The sequence below is a fragment of the Hyla sarda genome, chromosome 2 (assembly GCF_029499605.1).
Source record: "Hyla sarda isolate aHylSar1 chromosome 2, aHylSar1.hap1, whole genome shotgun sequence".
Classification (NCBI taxonomy): Eukaryota; Metazoa; Chordata; class Amphibia; order Anura; family Hylidae; genus Hyla; species Hyla sarda.
Genome location: NC_079190.1, coordinates 57,426,788 through 57,446,856, shown reverse-complemented (window position 1 = coordinate 57,446,856; position 20,069 = coordinate 57,426,788). Strand labels below are relative to the sequence as shown.

The 20,069-nt window shown below is 41.2% G+C and overlaps 1 protein-coding gene across 7 annotated transcripts in view; it reads right to left on the bottom strand.

Annotated features, from left to right (window-relative positions):
* The window catches only part of LOC130358518 (WD repeat-containing protein 49-like), a 148,293-nt gene that overhangs the window by 105,883 nt on the left and 22,341 nt on the right, over window positions 1-20,069 (bottom strand). For 3 of the 7 annotated variants that reach the window (XM_056561861.1, XM_056561863.1, XM_056561859.1), the window contains exons 2-5: window positions 11,688-11,946; window positions 9,187-9,240; window positions 5,186-5,269; window positions 2,850-2,915 (exon numbers count right to left, since the gene is read on the bottom strand). In XM_056561861.1, coding sequence (XP_056417836.1) covers window positions 2,850-2,915; window positions 5,186-5,269; window positions 9,187-9,240; window positions 11,688-11,946 — 463 coding nt within the window. Of the gene's footprint in view, window positions 1-2,849; window positions 2,916-5,185; window positions 5,270-9,186; window positions 9,241-11,687; window positions 11,947-14,425; window positions 14,501-16,435; window positions 16,548-17,741; window positions 18,184-20,069 lie in introns of those variants that run through there. The other 4 variants (XM_056561862.1, XM_056561858.1, XM_056561864.1 and 1 more) reach the window with 4 other exon arrangements.

Below are 20,069 nucleotides of genomic sequence, written 5' to 3'. Positions count from 1 at the left end.
AAACGGTTATTTATGAAAACGTTTGACATGTCCTGTACACATCTCAAAAGTATTGATCGGTCGTGGCCTCAGTGCTAAGACCCCCTCTGATCATTAGAAGAAACAGGTAGAAGTGTGCGGTAGCATGCTTCAATACCTAGTTCACAGCGAATGTCCTGCAGCACAATACAACCCCATTATAATTCTATCAGGGTAACCAGGTAAGTAGGACAGAGATTACTGTGATCTGGAGAGTGAAGCACGCCATCACACACCTCTCCCTGCTCATTCTAATGATGGGAAGGGTCTCAGCACTGAGACCCTGACAGGTAAAAACTTATATTATGACATGTCTCTGTGTCTCTGAGTTATAGCAAAGTGCAGTAAGAGACATACATCTTCTTTCCCCTGACTCACAGTATAGAATAGTATATTGTATGTAATAAGGTAGCAGCCTGTCTCATTTTCTCCCTGTCAGCTCTTACAGACAGAAGAGAGAGAGAGAGAGCAGTATCAGGCTACATCACACAGAGTCTGTACACTGGAGACACAGTAAGTGTGATCAGTTGTATAACTCTGCAGCTGATCAGTATATGGACTCACCATATACGCAGCATACATGACTTTGTGTCACATATTAAGCACTGTCATTTCTGGCTGCAAGATTGGTGCTCACATGACCAAGCCCCAGTACTGCATTGTATGGATGCAGCAGAGCGGAGAAGAAACAGATGGCACTACAGAAGTAATAATGTTTGTGTGCATTACATGGGGAAAAAAAACAAAACCCTGAGTGTTTCTTTAAGATAGTGTGACTGTTTGACTATGTGCTGTGAGCCATAATGAACTTGTTATTTTACTATGCAGGCCATTGCTCTAATACTTTTATTTGCTCAATTCTTCTATGTAAAAAAAAAGAGTTAACCATAACAGCTATTTTTCACCCATCTATCTGCATCTACAATATAATGAAACAATTCCCACTGTACATAGCTGAACCCCTCATCTTTGATCTGTGGCTTTTCTGTATAAAGTCTACATGATACGTGGGCAAAAGACACACAAAGGAAAGTGTGAGGTTTGATGTATTTTCATAAAAAATGAAATATAAAAAAATAAAAATAAAAAAAGAATCCTACAGTATGTCTCAATATTCAGCAGAAAAGATCTATTCGGTAAAGGTGCCTCTCATAAACTTCTCCTCAAGCCAATTAAAGTCAGTGGGGGTTTAGTTATCTGTTCACATCTCCCAGGAATTAGATCATTATAAGGAAAACTTATTCTAGAACTCTAAATTACATACAGTCTATTAACTAGAAATTGCTAAGAAGCAGAAAACTACTAAAATATCACTGAAAATGTGAGGGAGGGAATTATCCTCCAGCCAAATTATATTTTTATGGCTTTACAGAAATTAACAATACTTCAATATAACAGCATATTTATCTTCAAATATAAAGTCAATGGGGGAAAAACTATTTATCTGTATTGTAATTATTATTAGAACTAAACATACACTAGCAGAGCTATGTGCACAAAACCTGTACTTTTCACTAGGACAGTGTTTTCCAGCCTTCTTAGCCTCAAGCCTTTCCTGGAGAAAACATTTTTCCTTGGGGTACCCCTACTAAATTAATTCTCAAAAAAAAAAAAAAAAAAAAAACATATCTAACAGGGGAACAAAAGATTGTCATAAACCAAGTGTGGATTTATTTTTACTGTATTTACAGTATTAAATCAGTTTTTCATTATCTTGCTCAGTGCATGAAAAGTAGTGGACTTTTCTACAAGATGGCCTTTTTTTTTTAAAGGGGTGCTCCGGTGGAAAACTTTTTTTTTTAAATCAACTGGTGCCAGAAAGTTAAACAGATTTGTTAATTCTTCTTCTTCTATTAAAAAATCTTTACCCTTCCAGTACCTTTTAGCAGCTGTAGGCTACAGAAGAAATTCTTTTCTTTTTGAATTTATTTTTTGTCTTGTCCACAGTGCTCTCTGCTGACACCTGAAGCCCCTATCAGGAACTGTCCAGAGCAGTTCCTTATAGAGGCATCAGGTGTCAGCAAAGAGCACTGTGGACAAGACAAAAAAAAAATTCAAAAAGAAAAGAATTTCTTCTGCTTAAAAGTACTGGAAGGGTAAAGATTTTTTTTTTAATAGAAGTAATTTACAAATATGTTTAACTTTCTGGCACAAGTTCATTTAAAAAAAAAAAATGTTTTCCACCGGAGTACCCCTTTAGGCTTTGACTTGTGAAGATACTAGACTCTGTTTCTTAAGGAGTTATCCTGAGATTAAAAGTTATCCCCTATTTACAGGATAAGACTAACTAGCTGTTCAGTGGAGTTCTAAAGACTGAGACCCCATGATCACATAGCAGGCACATGCTCTGCCACCACCCCATTCACTCTCTATGGGACTACTGAACATTGCTGAGCACTGAGCTGGGCAATGTTCTGAAATCCCATAGATAGTAAATGCAGTGTTGGCCAAGCATGTGTGCTGCCACTCCACTCAATCGGGGGGGGGGGGGGGGGGGGGGGAATTACATCCGTTATCGGGATCGACAGGGGGGTCAGTGGGCGGACCCCCACCAATTATTTATCCATTATGGTGTGAATAACTTCCCATCTGGCGATAATCCCTTTGATTCTTCCTTGATTTGTCCTCTGCTTTGTGCCACATTTTCATACATCTAAAAATACAGCTATATTTAATTAATATAATGTGCCGCGTTGCATCCGACTACTAAAATAAATTGCGCACTAATATACGACAAAGTAACATTTATTGCCGTATAATGCAGATGCAGAACTTTCTGTAGTCTCTACGGATTATTAATGGCTTCGTTGTACATGGAATAAAATACTAACCCACTGAATTTTTCCAGTCGCTGTGAAGTCGATTTTCATAAACAGTTTTTCTATCTGTTCATCACTCTGAAGAGAGAAAACATTAGAGACGGAAAATGACTGTAATCATCTTGTGATTAAATAAAGAGATATATATATTGCTTATTAGGTACAAACTTGGGAGGCAGCCATGTCTTTAGTAAATGAAGGATTTCTAATTCTATTGGGCTGTGTAAAAGCATACTAATGGAATGTAAAACAAATGGGGGGTATTTATCAACAGTGCACTCAGTGCGAAAATGTGAAAAAAATCGCATCATTTTTACGGAAGCACCTTTGCGGTATCTTTTACATTCACATTCAATGTCTCCCTGTGCACTGCATTTACTACAGTTAACACTTGCTAGCAAGAACGCAAGCGCGGCACTGCCGCGCTTGCGTTCTTGCTAGCATGTGTAAACTGTAGTAAATGCAGTGCACAATGGCGACCATGCTCCCTTCATGGCTGAATGTCTAAAGCATATAGCTGCCTTAGACTCTCTACCAACATTTCAACAGCCCAACTATTGTTATCAGAGAGATGCGCTGCCACCGGAGCTGCCAGGCAGAGGCTTACCCCATCTCTCTCCATAGACACCTGAACGTTTAGCTGAGCCGAACATTCATGTGTATGGGGAGATCAGTAGAGATAGCTGTAGGCTGAACAAACTTTTGGCTGCAACCTACGGAAAGTATATGGCTGCCTTAAAGGGGTACTCCGGTGGAAACCTTTTTTTTTTTTTTTTTAATGAACTGGTGCCAGAAAGTTTAAACAGATTTGTAAATTACTTCTATAAAAAAAAAAAAATCTTTATCCTTCCAATACTTATTAGCAGCTGTATGCTAATAATGAAATTCCTTACTTGAATATCTTTTTTGTCTTGTCCACAGTCCTCTCTGCTGACCCCTCTCTCCGTGTCAGGAACTGTCCAGAGCAGCATAGGTTTGCTATGAGGATTTTCTCCTGCTCTGGACAGTTCCTGATACGGGCATCAGGTGTCAGCAGAGAGCACTGTGGACAAGACAAAAAAGAAATTCAAAAAGCAAAGAATTTCCTCTGTAGCATACAGCTGCTAAAAAGTACTGGAAGGGTAAAGATTTTTTTAATAGAAGTAATTTACAAATCCACCGGAGTACCCCTTTAATGGTGACTGAAGTTGTGCTGGAATTTCAAGCTAGGAGAGAGGCAAAGAGAGCTGCCTTGATGCAGTTTAACCTCACACCTATTCCAATAGCCAGGACCGCCATCATGGTAATACAGATAGTGCTTTAGTCAGGGGTCCAAAAAGGGACACGTCACTAGCATGTCAGGTTACCCACCTCTTAACAGCCAATGTATGGAACACTGATATCTCCATATCAACAGTCACTAGTTTTCTTATATTCACAAGTCTTATTTAAGCTTCTGTCCCCCACTTTGGGGACTCATTATTTATATGGTAGGGGCCTAAAAGGAATGACCAAAGGTCATGTAATTCCATTTTCCATTTTTACTAGAGGCATACTACTACTGTATGCTGCATTGGGACTATGTTACCCCCTCCCCCCCCCCCCCCCCTCAAACTACATTCCCCCAACACCTTTTCCCTACTAAATTTATATAATGGGGTACAAGATGGTGTATAGGAGATCTGAAACACAGTTCACAGTGCCCACTACTACGAAAATTCTTTCCCAAATTCCACTTAGGAATTTCAGTTGGAAATTTTGATGCAGCAGAATCCTATCCAACTGGCAATGGGATTCTGCTGCATAGTGTAAACTTTGGAAATTCAGCCCTTAAAAATTCCACTGCCAAAAGAATGATCAGGTTAGGTTTACACTAAGGAGGCTTCAGACGGAAAAAATGTATACGTAGGTTCCAAGTGCGGCCAGCACTGGCTGATTTAGTGCGGACGTCATCCTCATAGACTGCAATGTCTATTGCGCAGATTCCGCCAAAAGAATGAGCGAGATCCTTCTTTTGATGGTGGAATTTCTGCAACGGAATATTCTCCGCTAAAATACCATAGTGTGCACTGTGCTGCAGAATTCCTTTACCAGCAAAGGGATTCTGATGCACCGAAATTTTCGAATGAAAGTGGTCTTTCCAACAGAAATTCCTAAGTTGGAACCCAGCCTCACATTCATTCATTAAGAGGAATCCACGCAACAGACATTACCATCTATGCTGGCCACACACGGAACCTCTGGACAGAATTTTATGTAAACCACTGCTTTAAAAAAAAGTAAAAAATTATTTACGAGACAAATAAAATTCATAATACAATAGCCTTACAATCTATAGGACAACAGGTACTAAATCCCTATTCACTTACAGTGGCCCGTAGTCCAGTGCTTTTCTTTACTGCCCATTTAAAGGCATCCACATCCACTGATTTATGCCCATTCTTTTCAAGCTCCTACAAAAAAAACAATTCCAGTAAATACAGTAAAATGTAGAGATGAGCGAACTTACAGTAAATTCAATTCGTCACAAACTTCTCGGCTCGGCAGTTGATGACTTTTCCTGCATAAATTAGTTCAGCTTTCAGGTGCTCCCGTGTGCTGGAAAAGGTGGATACAGTCCTAGGAGACTCTTTCCTAGGAATGTATCCACCTTTTCCAGCCCACCGGAGCACCTGAAGGCTGAACTAATTCATGCAGGATAATACATCAACTGCCGAGCCGAGAAGTTCGTGACGAATCGAATTTACTGTAAGTTCGCTCATCTCTAGTAAAGTGAATCACAGTGTGACCACCATGCCCCCCAACAATCTATGCAGCACAGTCACAATCATCTAAATGTCCAAGATAACATGTCCAAGATTATTAACTTTTTAATAAAAAAAATTGGAATGGCAGACATCACAGGAGGAAGAAATGTATATATGAAAAGTATATAGTACATTTTTGTCATGTAAAGACAAAGGTGTGACTGAGTTGGCTTGAGGCAAAAATGTAGAAAATCTTTGTTTGGATCCTTTTATACGTAAATAGGGTCTATCAGTACTGGCTTTGGTACAACAAGATGGTTTCCATGATAAAATGAAGCCATAGCATATATGTTGAAGGGATACTCCAGAAAAAAATGTAATCAACTGGTGCCAATATATAGATTTGGAAATTACTTCTACTTAAAAATCTTAAAGCGAACTTGTCACCAAGAATATGCTTGTGATGCTGCACACACCGTGCACTAGGGCTTCACAAGGATATTCTAGGCATACCTTTAGTGGCACTTTAGGCTAGTTTATACTTACACAGTCAAGCTTTATAATCCCCTCGAGAGTCAGACTGACAATTGGGGAGGCGGAGCCCAGGGTCCACTCTGCTCCTGGGTGCACCGCCTCTTTCTACCAAGTTTGCGCAGTTGATTGACAGGTAGGGCTTGCCTTCTTGCAGCGGCCCTGTGTAGCTCTGCTGCCAACACACCCTGCCTGTCAATCAACTGCGCGACGTAGGTAGAAAGAGGCGGTGCACCCAGGAGCAGAGTGGACCCTGGGCTCCGCCTCCCCAATTGTCAGTCTGACTCTCGAGGGGATTATAAAGCTTGACTGTGTAAGTATAAACTAGCCTAAAGTGCCACTAAAGGTATGCCTAGAATATACTTGTGAAGCCCTAGTGCATGGTGTGTGCAGCTTCACAAGCATATTCTTGGTGACAGTTTCGCTTTAATTCTTAAAGTACTTATTAGCTGCTGTATGCTCCAGAGGAAGTTAGGTAGTTCTTTCCAGTCTGACCACAGTGCTCTCTGCTGACACCTCTGTCCATGTCAGAAACTGTCCAGAGCAGGAGAGGCTCGCTATGGGAATTTGCTCCTGTTCTGGATGGTTCCTGACACGTACAGAGGTGGCAGCAGAGGGAACTGTGGTCAAACTGGAAAGACTATACAACTAGTATACAGCAGCTGATAAATCCTGTAAGGATTAGGATTTTGAAACAGAAGTAATTTGCAAATCTGTATAACTTTCTGGCACCAGTTGATTTGAAAATATATATTTTTCTTTCCTCCGGAGGACCCTTTAACTTGATGATTATGAGTATGTTTGGTACCTGATAGTATGCTAACAACTATCTCATACAAACCAACCCAGAAGTGGAAACTCTAGTTTAGGTAGTATGAGATAATCCTTCCTTTTGGAGGATACATCATTTGCATACTTTTTCCCATGAGGCAATGCCGAAAATAATTCTCAATACACCAATGGGTGTTAACGTATCACTTATAAACTGACTATGGATCTGACATGCATCATGTGTTGCTAGAGACTCAGCCCGAAAATCTAAGGAAGTTACAGTTGTCTTGTGTTTACTGATGAGACTGTCAGTATTCAGCAGGGGTGGATGATGGATTAGTCCTCACGTAGGACATGTGAAGCATTATCAGCTTAGAATATGCCATATAATTAGGCCTGTTCCTTTATTCCGCTTTCAATCAGAACACATAATCCTGCTAGAATGACATCTATACTGACAGATGTAATCTGGTTCTATAAAGGAGTGTTTCCCAATAAGGGGGCCTCCAGTTGTTGCAAAACTACAACTCGCATATTTTACCTGTATGACCCGAATTTATAATGTACTGTATATGTGAAGGGGTGTACAGCCTGGTGAGGTGGGGCCACTTATAAAACCCATGGCTTTTGACCACCAAGAATTTTAATGTCAACTAGCTGGGTACCCGGCATTGCCCAATTTACCTACCTTAACCTCATATCAAATCTACATATCCCATCCTCATATTATGCCGACCTCATATTCATTCCTCATATCCCATCCTCATGTCCTGTCCTCATATCCCGACCTCATATCCAGTCCTCATATTATCCTGAACTCATATCCCATCCTCATGTCCCGACATCATATGATGACCTCCTGTCCTTCCATCACAACCTCATATGCTGCCCTCATATTATGCTGACCTCACATCCTTATGTCTTGTCCTCATGTCCCATCCTCCTATCTTGTCCTCATATTATCCCGAATCCTGTCCTTATATTCTGTCCTCATATTATCCCAACCTCATATTCATGCCTCATATCCCATCCTTATGTCCTGTCCTCATATCCCGACCTCATATGCTGACCTCCTATCCTGTCCTCATATCCCGTCCTCATATGCTGACCTCCTATCCTGTCCTCATATCCCGTCCTCATATGCTGACCTCCTATCCTGTCCTCATATCCCGACCTCATATGCTGACCTCCTATTCTGTCCTCATATCCCGTCCTCATATGCTGACCTCCTATCCTGTCCTCATATCCCGACCTCATATGCTGACCTCCTATTCTGTCCTCATATCCCGACCTCATATGCTGACCTCCTATCCTGTCCTCATATCCCGATCTTATATCCCGTCCTCATATCACAACCTCATATCCCGATCTTATATCTAGTCCTCATATTCATTAATCATGTCCCATCCTCATATCCTATATATTATTTCGTCCTCATATCCCGACCTCATATCTTGTCCTCATTTTCATTAATCATGTCACATCCTCATGTCTTGTCCTCATATCCCATCTTCATCTATTTTCATAATTTCCTGTCATCATATTCTGTCCTCATATCTCGTCCTCATGTCCTGACTTCATATCTTGTCCTCATATTATCCCCACCTCATGTCCCGTCCTCATATCTTATCCTCAGGAAGAGCTGAGCTATGAAGAAGAGATTGTAGGGCGAAAAAAGATCATAGGTGCTATTTAGACAATGTAAATCAACATTAGGCCTTTGTATGCTTGTAATATTGTAGTATTGTATGGTAACATTTGCGTTTATGTCATTTACCTTCCCCCACTCTCAGTTTGGTGTTTCCGGCGTGGTGGGGGCGCTCATGTTGTATCCAGTTTATGAAGGCATATACATATATAGTCTGCATTTTCATGTGAATAGACGAGCCATGATTAAGATCCATAGTGATTGAAACGCGTTGGCATGTGAGGGTTTTAACTCCCTTGAGCACTTATACTGTATGTGTGTGTTTTTGTACGATGAGTTTTTAATATGGAGTTTCATTAAAGTTTTGGACTTTTAATCATTTTTTGTGGAGCTGGACAACTACCTTCATTGTTTCCATTGCTTGGACTGAGGATGTGGCTCAGCTTTTCTGCCCTGTGCTCCCGGAGGTGTTTTCTACAGATCTACATATGGTGAGCTGGTGCATTTGTTTTGTATTTTTCTGCAAGCACTGTACACACTGACTGTTGTTTTAGTAATATTTAGCCGTAGCAGCAATATATAGCAGGGGTATTATTACACTGTCCTATACAGGGAATTCTTCTTTTCTGATTTCCAAACTATAAATAATCATTTGACCACAGAGGACACATACTTCAAAAGCTTTCTTTAGTTTATGGAGTTGCTCCAGGGTCACTTGATGTTCAAGCTGTTGAAACAAAATATCATAAAAGATGATGAGATTCACTATTATATAGTTTATATTGTTTATGGTTCTTTGTTGGATTATGGGGTAATCTTCCTTGGCAGATACTGCAAAAGGCTTTACACTAATAGTAATAATGAATCTTCGGAAGTGATAACTGGAGTGATACACTATGGCTTTTCTATAATCCACATGATTCATGACCATAAGGCAGTGTTTCCCAACCAGGGTGCCTCCAGCTGTTGCAAAACTACAACTCCCAGCATGCCTGGGCAGCCTTTGGCATGCTGGGAGTTGTAGTTTTGCAACATCTGGAGGCACCCTGGTTGGGACGCAGTGTCTTAAGGTTATAACTTAAATTACTGTAACTGAGTCATGTGATCTCTATGGGATTAGGATATATAGTTGTTATACACCTCCTCTGAGGCTGTGTTCACACATTAAGTTTTATGCTGCGTTTTACCTGTTTTTGACGTAATTTTCCCAAAATCTATGCAAAAATTATACTATTATACCACAATTGTGCAAATTGCAATGAAAACATGTGGTTTTTATTAAAATTTGGAAAATTGCACATTGAACATGCAAACAGGTTAAAGGTAAGGAGGCCCGTGGGCCAGGCATTGTAACATGACCTGATTCTAATAAAGTAACATCACTGAAGACCCAAGTGCCTCCTTACCTTCTTTGTTTGGATATTAATCTGATTTCTTGATGAGCACCAGGAGTGAGGGACGGAAAAGAGTCCGTAAGTAGCAGCTGCAGTGCTGATTTGGTCAAGTCCTATTGTGGCAGTGCTGACAGCATACTGTATCCTCTTTTGGTTTATTAAAGGGGTATTCCAGTTAAAAACTATTTTTTTCTTCATATCAAAGTTTAACAGATTTGTAAATTTCTTCTATTAAAAAAATCTTAATCCTTCCATTACTGATCAGCTGTTGAAGTTGAGTTGTTCTTTTCTGTCTGAACACAGTGCTCTCTGCTGACACCTCTGTCTGTCTCAGGCACTGTCCAAAACAGGAGAGCTTTGCTATGGGGATTTGCTCCTACTCTGGGCAGTTCCTGAGACAGACAGAAGTGTCAGCAGAGAGCACTGTTGTCGGACAGAAAAGAACAACTCAACTTCAGCAGCTGATAAGTACTAGAAGGATTAAGATTTTTTAATAGAAGTAATTTACAAATCTGTTTAACTTTCCGGAGCCAGTTGATATGAAAAAAAATAGTTTTTAAAGGGAACCAATCACTATCAGTGGCAACACATAATAGAGGTTAATATCACATGTTCTGCCATGTCTGGATGTCCGCTGGTAGATCTATAAATGTGAAGTAAACAATTTTTATAAATGGTCACACGCTGTATGTAAATGAGGCTCAGTCGGGCGTGCGGCTGCTAAAGTAGTCATGGCTACCAGAGCAGTAATCACCCTATTCAGGCTCAAATAATACCTATCTAGGTATGATTCAGCAGCTCAGTCAGGGTTTGATGTCATTTCTTAGAGGTAGGCTGTCAATCATGTCTAAATAGGAGTGATTAGAGCCTGAATGAGCGTGAGTACAGCGTGGGGAGCCGTGACTTCTTCAGCAGGCCGCATGCCTGGTGACTACTTGAGCATGCCTGGTGACTACTTAAGCCTCATTTACATACTGCATGTGACAGTTATTAAAGTTGTTTTTGCCACATTTACAGACGTGCCAGCAGACATCCAAACATGGTAGGACACATGATATTAACCTCTATTACGTGTTGCCACTGGTTATATATGGCAAAACTTAATGACGGGTTCCCTTTAACTGGAATACCCCTTTAAAGTAAATGTGGTCTGAGCAAAAAGATAATTTACTAAAATACTTAAAGGGGTATTCCAGGAAAAAACTTTTTTATATATATCAACTGACTCCAGAAAGTTAAAAAGATTTGTAAATTACTTCTATTAAAAAATCTTAATCCTTTCAGTACTTATGAGCTTCTGAAGTTAAGGTTGTTCTTTTCTGTCTAAATCCTCTCTGATGACACCTGTCTCGGGAAACGCCCAGTTTAGAAGCAAATCCCCATAGCAAACCTCTTCTAAACTGTGCGTTTCCCGAGACAGGTGTCATCAGAGAGGATTTAGACAGAAAAGAACAACCTTAACTTCAGAAGCTCATAAGTACTGAAAGGATTAAGATTTTTTAATAGAAGTAATTTACAAATCTGTTTAACTTTCTGGAGCCAGTTGATATATATAAAAAAAAAAGTTTTTTCCTGGATAACCCCTTTAACAATAAAAAGGCCTCAAACTAAAAATCTAAACAATTTAGACACTAAAAACCTAAAATGTTGTGGACGCACAGGACTGAAAATAAGGGATCGGGGTAGATTTGCCTCTCTGATGGTCTCCATATTTTCTTGCTATGGATCACCAGACATTCTTGGCTAATATAAGCACACACATTCCAATAGCATTTCCTACCTTCTCTTTTCGAAGGCTCCTGGCTGGATCAGAGAAATTCTGAAGACTTTCCAATACATTGTCCACAAGTCCCAGGGAATACCGTCTCTGCTGCCGGCGTATCATCTCCTTCTCTAGCCATTCTGGAGGAGTTTGGATCTGCTCCTTAGTTTCTTCGACATAGTCAGTCTGGCCCCTGGTGGCCCCAACAGCAGTTTTCGCCCTCTGTGGAGCTGGTGGATTTGAAGCAGTAGCATTTTGTCTAATTTCGTTGAAAAGACTGTAAAATGAAAACGGTTTTGGATAAGATATTGTTCGGAAAAGAAATTATAGCCATAATTAAAAATGTCAAGCCTTCTATACAGAGACATAGATAGAAGCTCCTCTTGGAAGAGGTGGCTCGATAAAAGGATCAGAATGTTTCTGTTGTGAGGTGGCTTTACCTTTTTTTACAACAGTGGTACAAATGCTTGAGTTAGGCTGCGTTCACATCACGATTTCTCCATCCGACTTGAGTACACGATTTTTATAGTTTAAAATCGTATGGAATCGTATATAAAGTCGTATCCATTGATCTCTATTAAAAAATCGGTTCCATTACACATATCCGATTTGATCCACATCCGATTTCACATGATTTTTGTTCAGGTCTGAAATCGTGGTCAACCCCGATTTCAGACCCAAACAAAAATCGTGTGAAATCGGATGCGGATCAAATTGGATGTGTGTAATGGATTCGATTTTTTAATGGAGGTCAATGGATCCGACTTTATATACGATTCCATACGATTTTAAACTATAAAAATCGTGTACTCCAGCCGGATGGAGAAATCATGATGTGAACGCAGCCTTTCACAACACACTCAGTGTCCCAATATGCTTGTGGTTGCCGAATACTCTCAAAAGCACGGTAGGCTTTATGGTTGCAGATTAAACTTGTTTAAAACTTTTAATAACAGTGACAGTTTTTGAGTGGTCTTTGTAAGGGACTGTAAAATACTCCACAGGTTGCAAGGCTACTTCCTGCCAGTCTGTCCCATCTAGGAGTTGCGAACAGAACAATCCAGTATATAGAAAGTAAGAAGACAAAAGCACTCACCCTTGAATCAGCAAACGTGGAGGGTCTTTATTGAAACATCAAAGTGCAGTTACATCAACGGGGGGAGAACAAGGGATGCATCTCCGTGATCTGCGGGAGGAGCGGCGATGGCCCCGTTTCGCGGTCAAACACACCGCTTGGTCGCGCCTCACAGAGGCGCGACCAAGCGGTGTGTTTGACCACGAAACGAGGCTGTCACCGCTCCTCTCGCAGATCACGGAGCTGCATGCCTTGTTCTCCCCCGTTGATCTAACTGCACTTTGATGTTTCAATAAAGTCCCTCCATGTTTGCTGATTCAAGGGTGAGTGCTTTTGTCTTCTTACTTTCTATATACTGGATTGTTCATAAAAGAGACACCATCTCTCTTAAGGGCTGCTCATTTTGGTTTGTTCATCGACAGTAAACCAGTAGTACAATGCAGTAATCCCTCAGACCGTCAGGTTTTATCTTTGTAGGCCAATGTTGTTTTTTGCACAGTTCACTTTAACTTGACACAGATTATCTGTAACTTCCAATATAATAGGTCAAAGGACAGCCAGTCTACTCTTATCCACAAGTTGTCCTAAAGCGTCATTTTCTCTCAGCCTACACAGTATTGGCTTTCTACAGGACTGAAGTCTTCCTCAGCTCATGCTCGTCTGCTATGGATTCTCTCTGATGTCTTCTATAGTCCACACACACCTCACAATGCTGGATCACCTCAGGGCTAAAGTCCTCACAGTTCATAAGACACTATGGCGCATTAAAGGGGTACTCCGGTGGAAATTATTATATTTTTTTTTTTTTTAAATCAACTGGCAGAAAGTTAAACAGATTTGTAAATTACTTCTGTTAAAAAAATCTTGATCCATCCAGTAATTATTAGCTGCTGAATACTCCAGAGGAAATTATTTTCTTTTTGGAAACACAGTGCTCTCTGCTGACATCTCTGTCCATTTTAAGAACTTGTCCAGAGTAGGAGAAAATCCCCATAGCAAACATATGCTGCTCTGGACAGTTCCTAAAATGGGCAGAGATGTCAGCAGAGAGCACTGTGCTTGTGATTCAGCAGAGAGCTCTGTGTTCCAAAAAGAAAATAATTTCCTCTGTAGTATTCCGCAGCTAATAACTACTGGAAGAATTAAGATTTTTTTAATAGAAGTCATTTACAAATCTGTTTAACTTTCTGGCACCAGTTGATTTAAAAGAAAAAAGTTTTCCATCGGAGTACCCCTTTAAGCTCACAGTTTGCATTCCCATAATATTTCTCACTATGTGATACTGTTCAGGTACTTCTGATCCTCTGGGTCTCAAACTCAGCCACAAGCGATGTCCTGCCTCGACCGGTGATAGGCTGAAGTGCCGTGTGATGTATCGGGCTAAGGGAAGTAGGAAGTAGACAGCCTGGACAACCAATAAGCTGTTGCGGAGCTCCGGGGGAACGTAGGAAGGTAAGTGAAAGTTTATTTTCTCTTTTTTTGCAGCCCGGGCAGGATGGAATAGAAAAAGTCTGCACCGGACATCTCCTATAATGCACAACCCAACCAAGCACAAAATTCTGGCCTCCAGCCCACCAACTCTCCTGTGATGGACAAGTTCAGGCCCACAGACCTTGCAGACCAACATACGGCACATTACAGAGTCTTATGCACGGGCCAAAACGCTGTCCTATATACATACCCCTTTGTCCACTCCAACACTTTGGCACCACAGTGCATGCACCTAGTTGAATTCAATGTTTTGCCTAAATGACCCCTTTACAGTTTACCCAGGAATCTGAGGGCCGAGACCATAAACATTACAGTAATAAGAAAAACAAAGCTTGAAAATGAGATTAAACTTTAATTTATGACATAGGAGGATTTATACAGCCCATATAACAACCTTTTGATGCATGTGTTATATCTGTTCCCTATTAGAAGTATAAAAAAAAAAACTAGAAAAATGCACCATAAGAGAGAACAGAGACTGTCACTGGGGATTTTGTGGTTTCTTTTCACAACTAATAATATTAAATGTCAAGAGATCACTTTATACTTCAGGCTTAGTTATTGTCACAAAAATTCATTTCCCTTAAGGATTCTAGTTCATCAAGGAGTAGAAATAAAAAAATGGAGATATCTAGAATATAATGCCTCATTCATACGTCTGTATAATAGACTTAAAGAACCAATGTTATGCTGCGCAGCTATCCACATTTCTTTATTGCCATAGTCCTTGTTTTTCACTCTACAGTAAACCCCAGCGTATTTTCCATGATAATCATGTTATTCCCATAAAAGTCAGTTAAAGGGTTATTCCCATTTTCAACTAATGTAGTTAATCTTGTAGGGCACGTCAAGTTTAATATTTTTGCTAATATGTTTTTTAAAGGGGTACGCCGGTGGAAAACGTTTTCTTTTTTTAAATGAATTGGTGCCAGAAAGTTAAACAGATTTGTAAATTACTTCTATTAAAAAATCTTAATCCTTTCAGTATTTATTAGCAGCTGTTTGCTACAGAGGAAAATCTTTATTTCTTTGAATTTCTTTTCTGTCTTGTCCACAGTGCTCTCTGCTGACACCTGATGCCCGTATCAGGAACTGTCCAGAGCAGGAGAAAATCCCCATAGCAAACCTATGCTGCTCTGGACAGTTCCTGACACGGACAGAGGTGTCAGCAGAGAGCACTGTGGACAACACAAAAAAGAAATTCAAAAAGTAAAGAATTCCCTCTGTAGCATACAGCTGCTAAAAAGTACTAAAAGGATTAAGATTTTTTTAATAGAAGTAATTTACAAATCTGTTTAACTTTCTGGCACCAGATCATTTAAAAAAAAAAAAAAAAAAAATTTCCGCCGGAGTACCCCTTTAAGTGGGAAGGAAAGGACAGGGGAGATCAGTAGGAGACAAATTTACTACATAATTGAGTTAGCAAAAATATTTAACTTGATGTGCCCTACAAGTATAACTATGCTAGATAAGATGGGAATACCTCTTTAAAGGGGTACTCCGCTGCCCCAGCATTCAGAACATTTTGTTCCGAATGCATGGAGCGGAGCAGAGGGGTCGTGACATCAATACCACCTCCCCTCCCATAGACTTGCATTGAGAGGGGGGGGGGGGGGGGGGTGTGGCGTAACATCACGAAGGGCTTGGCCGTGACGTCACCACCCCGGCCGCCTACACCCAGCGTCCTAAACGGACGTCGAGTGCTCCCTGGAGATTGCGGGGGTCCCAGCGGCAGGACCCCCGTTATCAGACATCTTATCCCCTATCCTTTGGATAGGGGATAAGATGTCTAGGGGCGGAGCACCCCTTTAAGCCTGAACTTTACATCCATATGACATATCATGTCAATTCTACTACAAATCTATGATGCTGCAACCTTTAAGGGTGCTTTCTACAGTGGGTACGTTTAGGGGCGTAACAACTAGTCATGGGGCCCCAGAGCAAAACTTGGAATGGGTCCCTAATCCCCCGTGACCAAGCTTACTCTCAAATTCACAGATAATCTTCACAGTAATGTCAGATTATAACCATAGTGGGGGTATTTATCAATTTTGCCTGTTGACAGTTTCTTTTTAGCCTTTTTTTTTCACTTTGGTTTTTGTGGAACGTGCACCAAATTTATCATTTGGTGCACGTTATTAGTAATTTTGGCGCAATTGTTGAAATCAGCTGTTCACAGCGCCTTTTACACAGAACTTACCGCCGCCACAGAGGATTTTACCCTATAGAGCGTATTTTACCGCGTAGAGCAGCCATTTCGGAGTCCCTCCTGCAGTATATCAGCAAGCGACGTGAGTTATTATCTTTTGTGGGGTTTAAAGCCACCATGTGAAATGTTTTTTTTCTTTCCTGAACCTGTGTGACGGAGGGTGAAGGTCCCTCAGAGACAACTATGTCGAAGGATAGTGTCGCTGCTATCCCCAAAAAAAATTTCTCATGTATTTTGATGCCTTTACATTTTCTGACATTGCTATGTGTGTTTTCCATGCACAAAATTTCTTGGCGGGGAATTGCGCCAAAAAAAAACCTAAAGGCGCAAGATCGATTGGCGCAAATGATGAATTACTGACCAAAGTAAAAATCACACACAGGACAGTGTGATTTTGAGAAAGTTTAAAAAATGACAGTGGAGAGAATGCGCCAAACTTTGGCCCAAAAAGACACTGCGCCAAAGAATTGCACCAAACATTTATGAAAAAAAAAACACATAAATCCGTTGATAAATACCCCCCAGGGCACAAAGAGACATTAGATTATATTCACATAGGCCCAGATTTATCAAATTTTGTGAGAGAAAAAAACTGAGGGATTTTCCCCCAGCAACCAATCACAGCTCAGCTTTCACTTTACCAGAGCTTGTTAGCTGAGCTGTGATTGGTTGCTATGGAAAAATCTCTCAATTTGGGCCTATGGCCCAGATTTATCAAACTGTGTGAGAGAAAAAATTGAGAGATTTTTCCATAGCAACCAATCACAGCTCAGCTAACAAGCTCTGGTAAAGTGAAAGCTGAGCTGTGATTGGTTGCTGGGGGAAAATCCCTCTATTTTTTTCTCTCACACAGTTTGATAAATCTGGGCCTATATAATGCACACAGTAATAATGTCACAGTACAATACAGCAGGGGAAACCAAAGGACTCCATAGTAAAACGCTATAAATGACACTGAACATACATCAAACTATTAACTATATCTTATATCACAATGGAAATGGGCTCCTTAGTTGATGGGCTGCATGGCAGCTGCTATGACTGCTTCCCTGCCAGATACACTTATGGGTGTACTTTGAGAAAGCTTTTAGTTTATAGTTTTAACCAGGGCTCAAGTCCAGCAGGAACATGCGGGAACTGAGTTCCTGCACTTTTTTCACAGCAGGAGCAACGTTGCCATTAGCAGGAGTTCTGCAGGTCCAGTCCTTGAGTGGAAGAGTTCCCACACCTTTTTTTCCCCAGGACTTAACCCCTGGTTTTAACTAACGCACCTAGAGGAGTGTATAACAAACCTTACCTGCATGGAGGCTGTACCCCTGGATAACCTACAGATGGTTTTGGTACAGACTGGCATATTGTGGTGATCTGCATTTTAATTCCATACATTTCCCTCTGCTCTTGGTTGCTCAGTGCACGGTACAGCACCCATGTCTTTATAACTTCATCTTATCTTAGCGTTTCTTACAATAGTGTATGAAGGTGTGGGAGACATTGGGAAATCCTCCTTTATTGTGAAGTGTTAAAAGACACGTACAGGGTGCAGGCTTACACTGCATGCAACTCTATCTGGAGTTCTGTGTTTAACAATAATTACAGTGCACTTTAGAAGATGAAGGTGTGAGATACAATATAGCGGCAGCAAGTGTAAAACAAGATGAACAGTCAAGGCATTATACATAAGCGATAAAAGAGTAGGAGGCCAAACAGATTACAGTTAGACATACAGCAATACTAACACAAAAAACAAACAATCGGAATAGATATCGATGGTGTATCACAATGGTCTCCAACCTGCGGACCTCCAGATTTTGCAAAACTACAACTCCCAGCATGCCCGGACAGCCAAAGGCTGTCCGGGCATGCTGGGAGTTGTAGTTTTGCAACATCTGGAGGTTCGCAGGTTGGAGACCACTGGTGTATTATATCAGAAGACTATGAGAGCTACTTAACTTCCCATAGACAGAACCGTAAAGACAGTCATATATAGATCAGCTGAAGGGGTAAGCCTCTGCCAGAAACCTCCCAGGAGAACATAGGGCTGGCATGGAATCTATCATATTTAATTCTTCCTTTACCCAACAGCAAGTGACAGAAGACTGATGACCCATCCAATATGTATTAGATCCGTGGATGATGCCTATAATCGGAGGGTTCCTTTGACATGATTGAAATATGTATGCAGTGTCCCACTAAGGAAGCTGCAGGGCCTGTTGGTTGAGGGTTATATCGGTTGCCTTGATACGTTCACACGCGCAGATTTTCGCAGGATCCGCTGGTGAAGGCCCCGCTCTATGCTGTCATTACATGTGCCTGCTGGTAGCGGCAATGCGCCGCAATAGCAGACACACTGCAGCGATGTGCGCGGCGTACTCGCACATCGCGGCCGCTCTCCCTGCTCTGAGCTAGACAGAGAGCTCCCGAGATGTGCGAGTATACTGCGACTCGCACATCGCAGTGTGCCTGCTGGTAGCGGCGTATTGCCACTACGAGCAGGCACATGTAAAGCCAGCATAGAGCGGGCCTTCACCAGCAGATCTGCAGCGTAAATTATACAGAAAATCTGCGTGTCTGAACGTACCCTAATGCTCTTATATGCTGCTTTTACATTGTGTATTTGCTCGTATATAATGCTTTAATGCAAAATCCTTATGCTATATGCTGCATACTATCTCTGGTTGTGAGTCAGGGGTAAACTCTATACATTATACTTAGGTCTGTGGACTAGTTTTGAAAACATTCTAGACCAGGGAGAGAGATGTTATGTTAGGCTGGGTTCACACTACGTTTTCTCCCATACGGGAGCGCATACGGCAGGGGGGAGCTAAAAGCTCGCGCTCCCGTATGTCACCGTATGCGCTCCCATATGTCATTCATTTCAATGAGCCGACCGGAGTGAAACGTTCGGTCCGGTCGGCTCATTTTTGCGCCGTATGCGCTTTTACAACCGGACCTAAAACTGTGGTCAACCACGGTTTTAGGTCCGGTTGTAAAAGCGCATACGGCGCAAAAATGAGCCGACCGGACCGAACGTTTCACTCCGGTCGGCTCATTGAAATGAATGATATATGGGAGCGCATACGGTGACATACGGGAGCGCAAGCTTTTAGCTCCCCCCTGCCGTATGCGCTCCCGTATGGGAGAAAACGTAGTGTGAACCCAGCCTTAGGCTAGTTTTTTCAACAGAAAAAAAGTTTGTTCCAAATGCTGATCAGTGGATTTAAAGGGGTACTCCGGTGAAAACCTTTTTTCTTTTAAATCAACTGGTGGCAGAAAGTTAAACATATTTGTAAATTACTTCTATTAAAAAATCTTAATCCTTCCTGTACTTATTAGCTGCTGAATACTACAGAGGAAATTCTTTTCTTTTTGGAATGCTCTCTGATGACATCACAAGCACAGTTCTCTCTGCTGACGTTATTATAATAATAATAATAAAAACGCTTTATTTATTGTTGTCCTTAGTGGGATTTGAACCCAAGTCCCCAGCACTGCAAGGCAGCAGTGCTAACCACTGAGCCACCATGCTGCCCTTAGCATACATCTGCTCTGCATGGTTGCTAAAATGGACAGAGATGTCAGCAGAGAGAACTGTGCTCGTGATGTCATCAGTGTTCCAAAAAGAAAG